Source organism: Phaethon aethereus (assembly GCF_964289735.1).
Source record: "Phaethon aethereus genome assembly, chromosome: 4".
Classification (NCBI taxonomy): Eukaryota; Metazoa; Chordata; class Aves; order Phaethontiformes; family Phaethontidae; genus Phaethon; species Phaethon aethereus.
The window spans coordinates 18,955,927-18,975,340 of NC_138578.1; the positions used below are offsets into that span (position 1 = coordinate 18,955,927).

Consider the following 19,414-nt stretch of genomic DNA (forward strand, 5'->3'; position numbering starts at 1 on the left):
TCCATATGCCACCGGCTGGATCGGTGTCCGCATCGCCCCCTTGTAGGGCTGATACTCCCCTGGCTGCCCGGGAGGGCGGTGATGGCCGAGCCTAGCCTCGCGGTGCGGAGGAAGAGCCGCCCTGGCTCTGTCCGCAAGCGGAGCCGGGCTCTGCTGCAGCCTAACGCCGTCTGCTCGCCAGTGGCTTGCAAGAGACCGAGCTGCGGTGGCGAGGGGGCCCCGACGGAGACCCCGGTATGGGGATGGCGGGGTGCGGGCAGGCTCCTAGGGCTGTGCGTCGAGGCGCAAGGTGATGCCATCTGGGAGGGTGTCTTGGCCCGGACCGCGCCTGCGTGACGTTGGTCGGGGAGGGCCTTGCCTTGTATGTGTTGGCTTAAACTAACTTTTCAGCAATTTATCACTACCTAGTACCTATACAGGCATCATGTCTACTTGTAGGTTAAGTTTTACTGAGTTAAAGCATGCATTCATTTAGAAGCCAAGCTAGGTTTTGCACACAACCAACATCGGAAAAACACTTAACTTTCTTGTTACGTAGGGGAAGACCTTAAATGACTTGCACCTGATATGTGTGCTGTACAGGTTATGCTGCCTTCTTTGGTGTTGCTTTGGAGTATTAATACCCATTGTTATGTTTTTACAGTGTTGCAATGATAGTGAAGAAGATATGTTTGGCGACTACGACAGCTTTTGTGGAAATGATTCTCTGTTAGCTCAAGTTGATGATATAGAGCATAAGTACCTGCAGGATAAAAATATGCATATTAAAGCAGCTGAAGACATCATACTTGGGAACCTTCAGTCAGGAATTCACCAGAAAAAGCAGGATAATTTTTCTACTTCAGAAAATATGGTTGACCTTAAAGCTGACAAAGAGGACGTGTTCCACATGCATGAAAATGACGTGGTGGATAGCTATCAAGAACTGACTGAGTCTGTTTTAGATGACTTGCCATCATCACAGCTTTTGTATTTTGAGAAAATGGGTGAACTTTCTTCTGGTTCTAGAATATCTCCAGTACCAGAAAGGAGGAGTAAATGTGTGAATTCTTCCCCAGACAAAATCGGGAGTCCATCTCTTTGTCCTGATGCTGAACACAGGAGCAGGCCTGCTGACTTTTTCTCAGACTCTAAGTGTGATTTACTTAAAGCTGAGAGTCTTAAAGATCATCTGAAAAGTGCTATGACTGGAAATGCCAAAGCCCAGACTCTGCAGGTCTCTAAAACCAAGCAGCTTAAAGAAGCTGTTTTGTCTGAAGAGATTTGTGTTGCTAGGAAAACCATTGAATCATCTTCTGTTGATATAGGCCCTTTTTATGGATTACCAAGCAAAGTTAAAGATCTTTTCAGGCAATTTCGAGGGATTGAAATGCTTTATGGTAATGTAACTAACACTTTGTTGGAAAAAAAATTGCTAGTGAAGTGTTACCTGTTTTATGTGTTACACTGTAAAAATATTTAAGTTAAGGTAATGTTTAATGTAAACCATGTTGGAAAGGGGCTGTTTTGTTTTAAGTGGTTATTTTTGGTTTTAGATGGGCAGGAAAGGTTGATAGGTCTTATAGAACACTTTGGAAGGCTTGATTACTGAAAGCTTTTAGCAGTTTATTGAAGAAAAACTTTCAAACAGTAGGTTTAAAGTATTTTATATGAAGTATAGGCATTTTGATGTCAATTAACATGCCCCTGGGGGTTGCTAATAATTCTTTTTTAATTTTACAGAATGGCAGCATGATTGCTTAATGTTAGAATGTCTACAACAAAGAAAGAATTTAATATACTCATTGCCAACCAGTGGTGGAAAAACACTTGTGGCTGAAATAATAATTCTTCAAGAATTACTCTGCAGGCAGAAAGATGTTCTGATGATTCTGCCATATGTTGCCATCGTCCAAGAAAAGGTCTGGATACAGTATTTCTGATACTGCTTATCTTTTCTGATATGCCTTGTTACTTGCCTGGCTTTAACACTAACTTTAGCAAACTGATTTTCATAAATATAGGGGGAGGAAGTGAGTGACTTCTCTCCTAAATGCTGCTCTGAGGGTCAGTAATTTCATAATAAAACAGACTTAATTTATGAGGTGAAGATATTGAGTTGGTGTGCTAAATTTTGAAATAATAGCTTTTTGCAACGTTATATATAGTTCTTGGTTCTGTGCAACTATATATATAGTCTTGGTTCTGTGCTGCTCAACTTGTTAAAGAAATATTTTATCTAAAGGAAAGGTTAATCTTATAGAACAGATGTAGCCCAAGCTTGATAATACTTGTAAGAACTTCAGCTTTGCAGTTGGAAAAGGTAGTCATAGCTAATATGTTTTCACTAATTCAAACAGTTGATTGTGGTGTGGGTTGATTATATGCGTGTTGAATTCTTGAAGCAGCTCTGAAATCCAAAATGAGCATGAGTTTGTTCTCTGCTTTTTTTATAGGTTAGGGGTTTGTCGAGTTTTGGAATAGAATTGAGTTTCCTGGTTGAAGAATATGCAGGAAGCAAAGGAAGGTTTCCACCAATCAAGAGGAGAATAAAAAAGTCTCTTTATATTGCTACTATAGAAAAAGCACATGCTCTAGTGAATTCCTTAATTGAAACAGAAAGACTTGATGATCTAGGTCTGGTTGTAGTAGATGAGGTATGCTACATTTACTCTGATCTATAATACGCATTTTTTATATTTGTAATATGCAATTATTAGCAAAGAGCAGTTTTTTGATTACTTGGTTTTGCTTTGCATGTTTATCATTAAATTATGACTACTTAGCTAAGTTTTTTTCTGCATCAGTATATAAATCCATAGTATTGAAAGTTATTTTTTCTTTAACTGAAGCATTTGTTGCTATATCAGGACAATAGATTCTATGTTGAGTAATTTACTGTGTTAGTGGTTGATGGTGAATTACTTAGTAACTACCTGTGAATTAGACACCTCTAATGGATTAGAAAAAAACATAAATAATTTTAAGCACATGGAATGTATCTTACGAATCCCAGAATTTAACTCCTAAATGTGGAACTGTGAGACTTTGGTACTAATAATGACTAAAAGAAACATAAAAAAGAAAAATGTTTAGTAACACTTGACTGTGAGAATTGCCTTATATTGTGCGTTGTAGTGGTGTGGCTGAGTTGTGTTACTAAGGGTTGACTGTAGGGCTGAATCACGTGTAACACAAAATCATAGAATAGTTTGGGTTGGAAGGGACCTCCAGGGGTCATCTAGTCCAACCCTCCTGCCATGAGCAGGGACATCTTCAAGTAGATCAGGTTGCTCAGAGTCCCGTCCAGCCTGACCTTGAAAGTTTCTGGGGATGGGGCATCTACTATCTCTCTGTTCCACTGTTTCATCACCCTCATTGTGAGAAATTTCTTCCTTGTATCTAGTTTAAATCTGCCCTCTTTTAGTTTAAAACCATTAACCCTTGTCCTATTGCAACAGTCCCTGCTAAAAAAGTTTGTACCCATCCTTTTCATAAACCCCCTTTAAGTACTGGAGGGCTGCAGTAAGGTCTCCCCAGAGCCTTCTCTTCTCCGGGCTGAACAACCCCAACTCTCTCAGCCTGTCCTCACAGGAGGGGTACTCCAGCCTCTGATCATATTTGTGGCCCTCCTCTGGACCCACTTCAACAGGTCCATGCCCTTCTTATGTTGAGGGCCCCAGAGCTGGATGCAGCACTGCAGGTGAGGTCTGACCAGAGTGGAGTGGAGGGGCAGAATCCCCTCCCTCAACCTGCTGGCCACACTGCTTTTAATGCTGCCCAGGGTGCTGTTGGCCTGGGCTGCGAGTGCATGTTGCCAGCTCCTGCCCAGCTTTTTATCCACCGGTACCCCTGAGTCCTTGGCAGGTCTGTTCTTAATCCCTTCATCCCCAGCCTGTGCTGATACCAGGGGTATCTAACAGGGATGTTTAGTTTGTGGAATGCTCCAGCCTGACTGACCATACTTTAACATAGTAGCTTCTAAACCAAAGGCAGCTTAAGAATTAACTTTTTCTGGTAGTAGCTGGCTGCAAGAAAAATTTTTATATTAACTGCCACTGTAAGTGTTGCTTAAAACACAGTTCTCACTGTTTTTTAGTTTAAGGTTAGAATTGCTTTAGGCTGGTAAATACAAAGATCTCCACACTGACTGTTTACTGTCAGGGCTTAACTGTGTCAGTTATGGTCTAGTTAATGGAAGGTAAATCTTGTTATCTATGTTTGCTCTCAGATCTGTTTTTCAGTGATTCTTAAATGTTGTTTCAGTGAAGCTATGCTTCCGGAAGGAGCTTAGCAGTCAGAATTTACCAGAGGGATATAATGAGGAAGCCCAACAAAGACATCTCTGTAATAGTTGTTTAGGACTACATAATTTGGGTTTCTGTGTAGAAATACCCTTAACTCAGTAATACTCTTGCATTTTCTTTTTCCCTTCTGTGCACAGCTGCATATGCTTGGTGAGGGAAGTCGTGGAGCGACACTGGAAATCACTCTTGCAAAAATTCTTTACACTAGTAGTAAGTCATGGCTGCAGTTAATGTTATTAAAATATTGTAGTGATGGCATCTCTAGAGAGAAGACATGCTTTTGCTTTCTGGATTTGTGGTGTTCTGGCTGCTTTTGAAAAACATGGCATGACTCCATGCATTAACAGTGTTTACTCATTTAAGTGTTAGTCAGTTGACTCTGTAATGATGGGCTGGGTGTTTTTGAAGCTTTTTTGATATTTCTCTGAGAAATCCTGAGTATTGTCCAATGTGTTCCATTTCCTCATAGGAGCCCCTTAGCCATTCCAATTAAATACTTCTATAGAGAAGGATTCCTTTTTTTAAATGTTTACATCTCAGTTAATATTTCTTAGCTATATCCCCCTTCAAACCTGCTATTTTGGCATTTAAAAAGACTAACAATGAAGAAGTACGCTTATGAATTAAATACTGAGCAGAAGTCTTAAATTGTGAGCATCGCAATAAATTCATCTCCACTTCTGTTTTACAGAAAACACGCAAATCATTGGAATGAGTGCAACTTTAAATAATGTGGGAGACCTGCAGAAGTTCCTGCAAGCAGAATACTATACTAATAGTTTTAGACCGGTCTGTATACAAGATACCATAAACTAGTAAAGAAGATACTTGGCTTTAAAATCATAGTGTATCTATTTAGCATAATATCACAGTTTTTGTTCTTAATTTCATGTTGTAATGTCATATAATGCCTGCTACTGCATGCAGTTGTACCAATGCAGTAAGAAGCACTATGCACTTATAAATGCACAAAGGCCAGTACCTTTATATTGTTGTGTTAAGCCATTTGTATCATTTTAACTAAATCAATTTCTAAATTACAGCTACTGTGATAATTCATTACACTTCATTTGCTATAACTAGAATCTGGACTACTGGTTCTTGAATGCTATCATGACAATGGTTTATGAATACTTCATGGAAGATAACATTTGTCATATTCATTATAATTAGACACTTTTTCAAGGCAAATAAAACAACTTTTTAAAAAGTTCTTGATGGGGTGGGGTATGTGCTTGTGTGCATGCAAGTATGTATGTTCTATGAAATGTGATGCTTAGAAAAAAACATCAGCTGAACATCAGTAATTGCTTAATCTTTACGGAAGACTTGGTAATTTAACTAAAGTTTCTGCTTATGGCTTATCTCCATAGGTAGAATTAAAGGAATACATAAAGATACGAGACACCATTTATGCAGTTGACAGCAAAACAGAAGATGGCTTTACTTTTTCACGTCTCCTCAATTTCAAGGTAAAACCGTAGTGCTTATAGTTTCTTTGAACTGAAGTTATGGAATGTATTTTTTACACTGATTTGCTTACAGAGCTTTTACCAAAGAAATTACTTAAACACGATAGTTCATTTGTAACACCTATGGGAAAGAAAATGGTAGGCTTTGGGGAGTGTCATGGTTTAAATGTATCTGGCAACTAAGCACCACGCAGCTGCTTGCTTGCTTCCCGCAGTGGGATGGGGGGAGAATTCGAAGAGTAAAGGTGAGAAAACTCATGGGTTGAGATAAAGACAGTTTAATAGGTAAAGCAAAAGTCACGCACACAAGCAAAGCAAGGAATTCATTCACCACTTCCCATCAGCAGGCAGGTGTTCAGCCATCTCCAGGCAAGCAGGGCTCCATCACACATAACGGTTACTTCAGAAGACAAATGCCATCAGTCCAAATGTCCTCCACCTTCCTTCTTCCCCCAGCTTTATATGCTGAGCATGATGTCATATGGTATGGAATATCCTGTCCCAGCTGTGTCCCCTCCCAACTTCTTGTGTACCTCCAGCCTTCTTGCTGGTGTGGTGGAGTGAGAAGCAGAAAAGGCCTTGACTCTGTGTAAGCACTGCTCAGTAATAATGAAAACATCCCTGAATTATCAACAGTGTTTTCAGCACAAATCCAAAACATATCCCCATACTAGCTACTGTGAAGAAAATTAACTCTATCCCAGCCAAAACCAGCACAGGGATGAAACAGGCCTTTAAAATACTGAACACTTAACTTTATTTTCATTCCTTTACTGCTCCTTAAGGTAGAGGTTTCTTCAGTATTTTGACACGTGAAGAGTAATGGGTTTGAGTATTCCAGATACCCAAGGCTTTATGGTTTTTGGGTACATTTTATCAACAGTTGATCACCCTTAGGTGATACTAAAAGAAGGTTTAGACATCTTTTTTGGGTTTTGTCAGCTTATTACTGCCTTGTAAGGATTTGTTTCCGCCTTTAAGAAGAAAAATGTGTGTTATGGTAGACTGTCAGTATCACAAGTAACATCGCTATAGTGTTGCTGAAAGAAATGGAAGTATTAAGGGGAAAAAGCAAAGCATTTGATTCTTACATCCATGTATCTTTCAGTTCAAGCTAGATGTGTTAATAAACTCTTTCAGGTAAGGGATTGGGAGAAAAGCTCATCCTACATCTTGCAGTTATGTCATGTTAAAGCAAATGGGAGTATTCTAGTAAAGGTTGAGATCAAATCTTGAATAATTAGTTTATGACTTAATTTCTCAGTTTAAATGTTTGTCAATCTGTGTTTATGATAGTATTCTAGTAATCTGGAGAAAGCAGATCCTGACCACATCATTGCACTGGTTACTGAAGTTATTCCTAAATATTCTTGCCTAATCTTTTGCCCCACTAAAAAGAACTGTGAAAATGTGGCTTCAATGGTGTGCAAGTACCTCAAGAAGTAAGTTTCTGTCATGATTTTTTAATTATATACAGAATAATTGTTCAGAACTTAGGATTTATCTTCACTAGTTTGCAAGGGACTTTCCCTGGTGATCAGAAGTAAATACTTTGAATATGGAATAATGTAAAGTTGCCAGCTGCCTCAGTGATAGCAAAATGATGAAGGCTCATTAAACAAATGTTTTACCCAAAAAAATCTTATTCTTTGAAAAAATGGTTATTAGAGGACAAATAATAAAGAAAAAAAGAAAAGCATACTAAATTAATCTAACCTTGTTTCCCTTTGGCATTGGTCTCTGCAAGCTTAGAAAATCAACATTCTCTCTATAGCCTCATAATTGTTTATGTATGTTAATGGTAGATCTCTGTTCCATAGCTACTTTGTGAATATAAGTTATAAAATCTAAACCAGGCTTCAAGAAGGGCTTATGTTTGGTTTCATTCAAGTGTGATTTGATCAACTCATAATGTTCTAGCAAAGTGAATGTAATTTCTTCCTACATAAAATTTAAAATAAACAAAATCCTTCCCTTGCTATCAAAATTGAAACCGTTTGATGTACCTGTAATCTTTACTAGAAGCTGATACTGGCCGTATTTCCTTTCTTCAGTGCACTTGATACCCACACCCAGTGAGTGTTTCATCCCTTCTGTACCTGTGCTTACAGACAAGAAAAGAGTTCTACTGCAACATAATCACTCCTTTGTATTGTTATTTTAAAGTTACTGGAAATAATTATTTCTCCAACCTAGATGTTAGAGGAATGGGTAGTGAACAGAAATAGACAGTAAGCATGTCTCTATTTTTTTTAAAGTAGGTAGTGATTGATCAAAGTCTAAAGAAATTCTTTTCTTCCTCTAAGAGAATTTAGAGCTCACAGGGAGGAAGAGAAACAAGATCTTATCAAGAACCTAAAAAATATTGGAAATGGAAGTGTCTGTCCTGTTCTGAAGCAAACAATCCCTTTTGGCATTGCCTATCACCATAGTGGTCTTACAAATGATGAAAGAAAAAGTATAGAGGAAGCATATTCTACAGGTGTCCTGTGTCTGCTTGCTTGCACAGCTACTTTAGCTGCTGGAGTCAACCTGCCAGCTAGAAGGTTGGTAACTGAAACATATTTCATTGTTGCATTGATTTTTGCTTTGTAAAAAAATTGCTTTAACAAGTTGGAAGTATCAGCGCTATTTAAAGTATGTTTCTGCTTTTGCTAGCAAATTGGAAGCATAAGGGATTTTGTGTTCAACTCGGGACACAAGACTGCAAAGTTTTTACATAGGAAATGTCAATCAGTAGCAAGTCCCTCATAATGCATAGCTGAAGAGCACTTATCTAAATGGATTAAGGAAAATTTGAATAAATTGAGGAAATGCTTCGATATTTTTATAATGTTATCTAGAAGAATAAGGAATTTATGGTCGTTTCTTTAGATATTGCCTGAAGAACAGTGTTTAAATTGTAAAATAAATCCTTTCTAAGGAGATACAGTTTGACTATGTTTTAACACAAAAATGTGTTGTCTTTTCTTATACAAGTGCTGATGATATGGGTGCCCTACTCTGCATGACCAAAGGCTGTTTGCTAAGAATCCAGTTGTGTGCATGTATGTTGGAATAATGCATTTGAGGGGAGGAAAAAAAATCAGACAGACAAGTGGTATCTTTCTAGCATAACTGATACAGGGTCAGTGTTGCTTATGATTTTTAGTAGGGTTTGTTTATTTCTCAGCTATTTTCACTCTTAAACTCAGGCCTCTGCATAGATGTTCTGCAGAACATAATAAACATGGCTTATTCAATAAACCTTAAATTATTAAATGTTTTCCTGGTTGGCTTACACATCTGTTCAAACAGGTGCATTTGATTTTTATTAGTTACTAAGCAAGAGCTGTATATGAAGAATGCATTTGTAAAATTTTATTGCTGCCTTAGTAATTTTAATATAAAGCATAACTGACTAAAGACTTCTTCACAGGGTTATTCTAAGAGCTCCTTATGTTGCTAATGACTTCCTGAAGAAGAACCAGTATAAACAAATGATTGGCAGAGCTGGTCGAGCTGGTATTGACAGTGCTGGAGACAGTATTCTTATAGTGCAAGAAAAAGACAAACACTTGGTAATTTTTACAAACCTGTTGGTAATTTAAATTGCTACAATAAGCTGTTGATATCTACAGGAGGAGCTGAGCTGCCTAGCTTAATTTTTGTTCACTTCTTAATGTTGCAAGTATTTGACTTCCGTAATAATACCTATAAGCTACCTATATGTGGTTTGTTTTCAGATGTGAACTGTAACCTTGAGATGTCTACACTTAGTTTCTTTGTAAGCTGAATCAGGCATATCAGTATTTTTGGAAAGTGTAAAACTAATGCATAGATGTTTTCCCTGAACTAATATATTTCTTCTTTTTAGGTTCGGGATTTAGTTAACAGTCCTTTGGAGAATTGTTACAGCAATCTTCTGCTGGAGTTGACCAAGGGAATGCAGAGCCTGTTGTTATCTTTGGTTGGACTGAAGGTATCAGGTTAACTCTTCTCTGTGAGTAACTTAAGTGCTTGGGAATGCAAAGAAAATCTTATCTGTTGATTCTATAGAAAAAACAGACTTTTGAAACAGATTGGCTACAAGTTCAGAACAGCTTCTAATCAGATAAGAAGGGCAAAGATTTGATTAGTCTTTATTTAACTCAGTTATCGAGTAATCATGTAACTTGACAATTTCCTTATGTGTAAAAGTCAGAATTCTATCTTATATCTTATACATTACAGTGTGAATAATATTTCCATTTCTGATCCTTCATTCAAAATACAAATAGAAACAGTGGACACAAATTAATGTGATGCAGTAGCTAGAATAATAGAACAGATGGAGAGCAGTCCCATCAGATCCATCATAGACTGTCTATCATTCTATTCGTTGTCATGTGTTTCTATAGAAACACATTAACAGGGTATCAGACCGCTTTTCTATTCAGTAATTTTTTTCATATACCTTATGAAATGTGTTATGTGAAACAACACCTTTAAATATTCTAATCGCTTGCAAAACTGATGCAGATAGCAGTTACCCATGAGGAAATCAACAATTTTATGTGCAGTACATTGCTGGGTGTTCAGCAGCAGCTGCTGTCTAAAGAGAAGAGCCTCTCGGAGACAATTAAAGATGGACTGGAAAGTCTAATAGAAAAAGGACTTCTAAAAGGAAGAATATCTGAGAAGGATCACAATTCCAAATGTACACTAATAGTCACACCATTGGGTAAAGCTACATATAAAGGTAAGATTTTTTTATTCTCATTATAGTCTTTATTTCAACAAGCCCTTTCATCTCAGCCTCATCTCAATTTGATATGTTTTCCAATCCAATCTTCAGTCTGAAAATGCAATGAAAAATAAGTTGCAGAGACAGTTTTGATTGCCAAATGATGTGCTGGACTGAAAATGGGAACAAACAAGTAGTGCATGACTGAACATGATGGGAATGAAGTGTAACATTGGTCACAATGGGAGTAAAACCAGAACTGTACACCCCCCCAATTGATTTAAATATTTGATTTAGTGATTGTAATCAAAATGGCTCATGCCCTCGTTTTAGAATTAATTGTTATGGACAGGTATTGTGAACAGGGGATTTCTTGACCTAGAGAGAAAGCTTAAGAGGGAAAGGAAACATATGACATGTAGAACAATTGTAATAAAGAGTATATTGGGAAGTTCTGTTTTCCTGTCATAGCATAAAGATATGGGGTATGGCGCACAATTGGAAATCTCTGAAAGATTCCTTCAATTTATGACATTGTTCCAGGATTTCATGAAAGCCAAGCCAATTCACAAACACTCCAGAACCACACAGAGAATGGAAATACACGGCAATAGATGTTTGCCTTTCCTCAGTTCTGTTTCAGCTGCTCATGTTAGCTTAGAGCAATTACTCAGGTTACAGATGTTTCTTTTCAATTTAGATGGCATAACAAGCTTTTGTGGAAACTAAAGGAAGTCTTGACTCTATGTTAAAGTCTGTTACACTTAACTCTGTGTGCCTGTTTAAAATTGCAATACATTGTGTGCTTATTATAGGGTCTATAGACTTGGCATACTGCAATCTTCTTTACAGAGAATTGAAGAAAGGTTTGGAAGGGCTCATTCTTGAGAGCAATCTTCATCTTCTGTATCTGGCAACTCCATATGATATGACTTCTAACTGTAGCCCTGATTGGATGATATACTTGAGACAGGTGAGAATTTACTAGCAAACATGCATTGGGGCATGTAGTAATCCTGCTTATTAAAGTTTAGGTAAGTTTATACACATAGGAAATGTAGATAGTGGGGTAATGATTTGATTGAAAAATTAGGATATGCTACTTTATTTTCAGTCACAGGGCAGAAGTACTTTCCTGTATTGCATAAAAACCTAAGTTCTCTTTTTTATTATATTATTAAAAATATTATAATCTTTATAATATTTGACCCTGTTGGGGGGAAACAGTGGCATGAAATACATCTCTCGAGTTGCCAGTACTCCAAATCCTATTTCTAACCTTCATGCTAGCCTTGCTATCATCAGAGTCTGGTTAATTTTAAGCAGGACTTTCCTATAAACTGTTTATATGTAACCACATCATTGTAGACTTGCAAGAAAACCACTATTAAATTAATCAAAAGCCATATTTACCTTCTGATGCTCACTGATTTAATCTGTAATTTAGGGAGCAGAATCCACTGGAAAATGATAAGTGTTAATCTTTGATATCTGAGTCTAATGCTTAACTCCAACCATGATTGCAACTATCACACTGTGACCAATACTATCCTACAGACTACAGTGTTTATGTAGTAGTATGTAGCCTTAGCAGCGCAGCCCCTATCCTTGCACAGTCTTGCACACCCTGTAAGATCCACTTAGAGTAATTCAACTACTCCCTTTTCTCTAAAGTGTTGTGTACTAGCAGTAGCCCTAAAATGTGTTTAATATTGTTAAAATGTGGTGTTTGGAGATGAACAGTTACAGATAATTCAAAGTAGGCAAAGGAGCTGCAGATCTGTCTAGTGACTATAGTACTAGTCTAGTGACTACTATATAGAGATACTGACAAACATTGTTTCACTTTGAGTAACAGACTGGTGTTTTCTATAGTATGAGAACTAAATACCTGAAAATTCTTTATAAAAAGAATCCTATTCTGGAGTCTCCAGAGAAATTGTTAAGCCTGAACAGCCTTTGATCACCATTTGGGGAAGACATTAAATCCAGGAGATACTTTAATGTTGATGACATTTCTTGGAAAAAATATTTGAGCACTTAAAAGTGATTTAGTTCCCCAGGCTTTTTGACCAGTTCATCTTGAATCTTAAATATACAAGTAGGCATTTTTACCAAGGGATGTAAGAAAACTGTGTGCACCTTAATACTAGAGTAGGCTATTCGTTTCTAAAAAGAAAAACTTCATATGTATGCATGCCAGAAGTTTATCAGCAGAACATATAATGTAAATGTATTTCCAAACCAGTGGAGTTCAATGTGAAAAAGAATGAAAGCTTGTCCTTCACAGAGGAAAAGGGAAAGCAAATTATCTGTCTGTCTGTGGTATTGGTATTATACAAACTTGTGAATTATTTTTTTACAGCTAAATAGAGCATATTCACATTGTCTGCAGCTCTTCTGATTTGTAACACTTGTAACTTCTAATGAGTTGTTAATAAATAATCTTGACTGTAGTCAATCTTACTTTAGTTCAACCAGCTAAGTGCAGCAGAGCAAAAAGTAGCGGACATTGTGGGAGTACCTGAAAGCTTTATTACAAAAAAGGCTTCTGGTCAAGCCATCAGAAAGGTAGGCTGGAGATTTATCATACATAAGATGACAGTTTAGTCATTTCATTTGATTATTTATGAATTCTAGATAATTTTTCTGCTAGTGTTCTTTATTACTGTTCCTATTTATTAAGGTTCTTTTAACCTCATTGGTTTTCTTAATGTTGTTTAATGTCTTTGGGTATAATATAGACATGTTTTAGAGATGTGAAGGAGTAGAGATGAAAAGAATTTCCTCGTAGCACTAACAGAATATCTTGAATGTGATGCTGGCTCTGAATTCTAATCTGCTTTATTCCTAGAACGTGGACAGTGCTGTGGTAAAAAGGCTCTACCTGTCTTTTGTCCTTTATACCCTGCTGAAAGAGACCAATATATGGAGTGTTTCAGAGAAATTTAATATGTCCCGAGGATATGTGCAAAATCTCCTTAATTCAGCTGCCTCATTCGCCTCCTGTGTTCTACATTTCTGTGAGGTAGTGTGTTAAATGCATTCCAATAAATTCTTTGGGATTGGTTTCGCAAAATCTGGAGTTTTGTGCTCTTACATTAGAACTGAACACAGGTGTTATATTTTGTCTTCCATGTGCAAAACTGGTTTTTTACCTTTCCTCCTCAAAATTATTTTTCCTGTTCAGAAAAGCATGCTTGTACAGTGATATTTCTCATATTAAAAGTAAGCTTTATTGCACTAAGAATGTGAAAATATACAAAGTGTACAGGGTGTTGATCAGTGTCAGTGCTGTTGGTGAAATAAATGACAATTTTACCTTTCTCTTGGAAGTAAGGCCATCTGGCTGTGGAATGTCATCTCAGGAAAAGAGCTGACTTGGCTTGTTCTATTGAGTTTTTTTCCTCTATTGAAATAATGCATTGCTTATCCTTCAGAACTGCCCCAACTTTGGGATGTCCAGCTGAAGAGTGCTGAGTACAACTTTGCAACTAGCTGAAATGATAACTAGAAATAATAGTGCTTCCCCTGTCTAAAAGCCAAATATATGCTTGTTGCCGTAGCAGAGCTCTTGTCAGTCATACCCCCCAAATACAGAACTTAAGGTCTGATTTTTAGTGACCTTTGTTTCTACAGGAACTGGAAGAATTCTGGGTTTATAAAGCCTTGCTGACAGAACTTACCAAGCAGTTGACATACTGTGTTAAGACAGAACTCATCCCTCTGATGGAGGTAGCAGGGGTTCTAGAGGTTAGTAAACCTGGCTTTGAGTTTTTTAAATACAAACTTTTATGCTAAATGTATACTGTTTCAAGTATATCTGGAAGACCAAGCTAGTTTTTTTTAATCGAGAATTTGGCATAGCGCACATATCCCACAACAGTCCTAGGGGTTGGGGAAGAAATGGTCTGGAGAAATATGAGCTGGAGCCAATAATGTTTTTCTTCTGGCTGCTACCACAGCAACAGTGAAAATGCTGTATTTGGACAATAATTTAGCTGTATACTCAGTTGGAAAACAGAGTCCAGGTTTCTTTTGTGGTAAGGATTCTTCAGTTCATGGGAGTAAAGAGGAATAAGGATTTACATTTTTAGTTGTTAGAAGATCATCACAGAAATACATGAAGTCCTGTTGGGAACTTAGGGTTTTACAATCACTTGCAGTGCTGCATGTGTTTTAAATAAGAAACTTAACCGGTCTCTGAATCAAAGACTCCTATTAAAATAGAAAATCGTTTTGGGCTTCAGTGCGAGGTTATAAGTAAACACTGGACCTCGTTGCAAAATTATCTAACTTGCCTGTCCAACCTACTCTAGAATCAGTTTGTCAGCAAAACATTGAATCTAGTGGCAGTAAGGTTTTATTTTGAGAAGCTAAACAATGATGAAGACACAGAGCCTAATGGCTTTTTTGTATATATCAAATTTTCTGAATTGGATGTAAAAGGTAAATAGTTTCTTTTTTTCATGGCTCACTCTGGGAGCATTTCTATGTTAAGGGCAAAAACACCTTGGACAGCATGATTCTGCTGAAGTTGTATTTTAAAGATGGCTCCTCAAAGTTATTGCTATCACCAAGGTACTTCTGCACTGGAGTTAAAACTATACCAACAGCTGATATTTGTAGCAGGTAGGCTCTCATCTTGAACAGATGTGACTTGCTTAGATATCTGTGGAGGAAATGATACAATCAATCTTAAGGTTACTGTAGTGAAAGCAAAAATTATTTTCTGCACGTTTACTTGCATAAGTTTTCAAAGAGCAATCTAAAACTTTTTAATGAGATTTAAGTTATTAGTGGGGAAGGATTCTATATCATTGGTCATACTGTGCATATAACAGCCAAATAGAGCACAGAACATATTAGTTGGCAATTAGTGGTTATTTTTGGTGAAATTAATGACACCTACTTCACATCAACGAACATGCGTAGTCCTCAGTTACCATGGAGGAAGATAATATATTGTAAGCCATTGCCTGTTGCATACTAAAAAAACTCCCCACATATGCCATCAAATAAATGTCTTTCTACTCCTTGTCTTTAAAAGAGGTCAGGGTTAAAACCAAAAGGTAATTGACCAAATGTTTGGCGGTGTAACACTTGTTCATCAAAAGGTTATTATTTCATAACTCGGGATACTAAAGCCTTGGGTATACTAAATTACCCTCCGTTGCTAGTGTAGAAATGCCTTTTGTTTTAAACTTTGTAAAGCTCTAGCAGTATCTGTTTTGCAAAAGAAATGTTTGCCCAGAAACTCTCTGTTAAGCAAATACTGCTTGGCTACCTTACCAACAGGATCAAACCAAGTTGAGAAGCAGGTAATTCACACCCCCTTACACTGGTGATAATCAAATTCCAGAGAATCTCTCCTGTGATGTGTATCTCTCCTGTATATGTGAGCTCACAGCCATGACTGCACAAAACTAGGGAAATAAAGAAGATGCTGTGATACTGAAGGAAAAAATATTTGTAAGATTGAAACAGGAAAGTATAGTCTTTTCTGGAATTTTGTGAAAGCTCTGTTCTGTGAAAAAATAATTGTATAAAACCAGCCTTTCTTTCACTTAAACACCTCCAAAGAATGCGAGACAATCATTCCTGTCAGTGACAGTGAATGCAGAAAACATGATAACAGAAGAGGATGGTAGTCAGTATAATCTAGGCTCAGAGAAAATAATGACTAATGGGTTCCTAAGAGCTGGCTAAGATTGTATTGGGAGGTAAACTTTAGGGGTGAAGCTGTACTTTTGGGGAGTAAAGACTCTTGGTGAGTATTCATGTTCTTAGAATTGGATTGATATGCAAAGATGAAATGTTTGAGGTTGGTGCAGAGATTTGCACTTAATGGTCATTCTTATTGGCTGTTCTAATAATCTAACACAATTTTGGGCTTGCAGGCACGTGCAAAACAGCTTTATAATGCAGGGTACAAAACTTTAGCACACTTGGCTAATGCAAATCCAGAAACTCTGGTGAAGATGATTGAGCACTTGTCACGATGTCAAGCCAAACAAATAGTTTCATCTGCAAAGGTACGTTAGAAAAAAAAGTTGTAAAAACCTGCTTCAAAACTTCAATATGTCAAAAGTGGATGTTTGAATGACATTAAAAGTGAAGGATTCCATTTACTAGTAGAGGCATTACTGGACGTTTGTGATCCAAGTACTGATCTGTGTTGAGAATATATTGAAATATTTTTTGAGAATATCATTTATCTAAGATGGTTAGAGGTAATGAATTGAGAAATTGCTGATCTTCATGCTCCTGAATGACAGGCAAACTTAAACTTTTCTTCAAGCAATTTTTTACATACAGGATAGTGGAGTGTTGTGCTCTTCAGAGGGGAAGCAAAGGGCAGCAATGTTTGACAGCTTGTCTGATGAAATGTGGGAATTAAATGACTACCTTGATCTCCACGCTGAGTCGTAACTGAAAAGGCTCAATTCTGCCAACACATTGGGACTTACCTTACAGAAATTCCTAGTGGTAGTTGTGATAAAAGAACAGGATTTTCAGGATTGTAGAAATGGAAACCAACAAGGTATAGGGTTAACCGGACATATTTAGGTTGCTTTTGTCATGCCCTGTTATTCTTTCCTTTCTAATTGTTTTCCACTTTGAATATGCATCATAAGAAGGGCCTTCACTTAATATCAGCCTGTAAGGCACACTTAGTGCCTTAAGCACACAGAAGTAATCCAAGGGAAAGTATCTGTAACGTATGTTGAGTTGTGCCTAAACAAAAAAATACAGGAAGTATATTATTTATCAAGTGGTAGTATTTTCTCTCCTCAATCTCCATTAATCATCTGCTGTTGCAACGGCATCAGTTTCATGTTTGATGCTGCTAAAATAGCAAGCTTTTGGTAAAGTAAGGGAATACCTAGAGTAAACGAATGGGTGGTTGGTGTAAAAATGATGCAGTCAATAACGGAGTCTTGGTTTGTATATTCTCACAGAGTAAAAGTACTAACTTTGGAATTTATGTGCTTGAAAAGTCATGGCCATTTAATGTTGTTGCAGGCTCCTTACTGCTTTCTTTTTGCTGCTGTGTGAGCCAAAAGAAAGGGGTATATGCAGATTCCTCATATGTATCAGTGCCAGATCTAGCAATCTAACTTACTCTCATGCTCAGATATTAAAGTGATGGAGTTTCCCCTAACTGGGAAGTTAGAGTACTTGCATGCTACTGAGGGACTGTTACACTCTGCCAGCAACAGACAGCTCAGGGCAGTAGATTAAACAGTTGCTAATATTGGGGGTTCTGATGTAAAATGCTGTAGTAAGAAATTTTGTGTAAAGCAAGAAAATGGCAGCTTGGCAGGCACAACTTATATTTATTCCAACATGGAAAACAAATGTTTAAGGTTAAAAATGCTCTTGTTAACAGTTCTAGACAAAACTGTTTATGTTCTGTTAAATGTTCTGTATTATGTGATGGCAGAACTGAGAAACAGCTGTGTACTATATGAATTTTTGTGTTAGTGTTTTTCATATGGGTGTACACTAAAGTAAAAAATGTTGGTAGTGGTACTTGTGAAAATGTTAGTCCTTTGAGGCAAAGGCACTGTGGTCCTGTGAGCAGCAGCAGATTTTTACAGACCAGATACAAGTTTGGAAAGAAACATTGGTGTGTTAACTGATCTAACAGTTATAGCTAATGCTTGTATTCATTTCCTAATATTTTTTTCCATTATAGATGCTGCTGAGTGAAAAAGCTGAGGCTTTACAAGAAGAAGTTGAAGAACTCTTAAAGGTGCCGACAGATATCCCAGGGACCTACTGACCAACTGTTAATGAAGGAAAATCATTAATCCAAAAACTGGGATATTTTTAAATTTTTAACTTTCCTGTGTAAAACTGCTGTAATTATAGTAAATATTTAATGTCTTTTGTATACCTCAAGTTTGTGTGAATTCTGTGTTCAGAATGTTTCTTGGACAGTTGACTTCATTTGAAAGTTTTTACTATGAACCTCTTGAGCAATAGACTAGAATCAAAAGATGGGATGTTAATTCATTCCCATCTTTAGACATAGCCCTAGGAGTGCTTTGGGGACTGGACTAACTGGCTGGTGTGTACTTCTGCCTAGAGCTTAGGCTTATAGCTGACCTAAGTAATGCCTTTACATTGGATATTCCTTTTAGGAGACATATGCTTGAGTTACTCCAAAATGCCTACTTGCAGGCATCTCTGTACTCTAGGTGTAGCTAGTGGAAGGAGAGAAATAGAGTTGCAATTCATAACAAAGAAGTTGTCCCAGAGTTGTGTAAGAAATTGTAAATGATGCCTAGTTTAAGCCCTGTTACAAGGTGCAAATATCAAATTTGTATTCAGTCTCTGGCAATTCGCCAAGAGAGAATTTTTTCAGAATGTTTCTATAGCAGTCTTCCAAACAAAAAGATTTTTTTAAAATATTTTTAAATTTCTTGCTTAAATGTGAAGACTAATAAAGATGAAGGTTTGAAGAACTGATTTTTGAGAAGCCACATCAAATTCTGAGACTCTGTGGACATGTCAGTCACACTAGTTAGGATTTTTGAAGGTATCTGAACCAGATTTGCTCCAGCAAAAAGTTAGGCTTTATGAAAGTAGTTTTGAAGATGCCTGAAATTTCTTCAGTTGTGATACAGTAAACTCCTTTTCAAAGTACATGACCATGTTAGAGCACTGCGCATCAAGAAAGACTTGAAAGCTGTGACGGACTGATGGGTTAAATTGTGGTAGCCAGTAATACTGACACACTTAAATAGGGCATTTGTATGTAAAATCAGGTGTCCCTTCTAGTACAGGAAAAGTAAGATAAAAAACTTAAACTGTTTTTTTTAATTCAACTTAGGTTAATTGTGTTGGGTTTCTAAAGATAAACAGGAATGTTTTTAAATCCAGTGGGGTGGTTAGAGGTTGAACGCTTGACTGAAACAGATTGTGGTGAAAAACTGATGAAA

General features: G+C 37.1%; 1 protein-coding gene across 1 annotated transcript; it reads left to right on the forward strand.

Annotated features, from left to right (window-relative positions):
• Nucleotides 1–81: 81 nt before the first annotated feature.
• HELQ (helicase, POLQ like) lies at nt 82–18,252 on the forward strand (the record flags this gene model as incomplete). Its single annotated transcript, XM_081999502.1, is given in 18 exon segments — nt 82–234; nt 644–1,379; nt 1,723–1,901; nt 2,436–2,636; nt 4,424–4,496; nt 4,978–5,078; nt 5,666–5,758; nt 7,055–7,200; nt 8,065–8,304; nt 9,177–9,318; nt 9,615–9,719; nt 10,259–10,478; nt 11,279–11,436; nt 12,936–13,034; nt 13,318–13,491; nt 14,103–14,216; nt 16,364–16,498; nt 18,166–18,252. Coding segments are annotated over 18 exon segments (3,156 nt in total).
• Between the last annotated feature and the right edge of the window lie 1,162 nt (nt 18,253–19,414).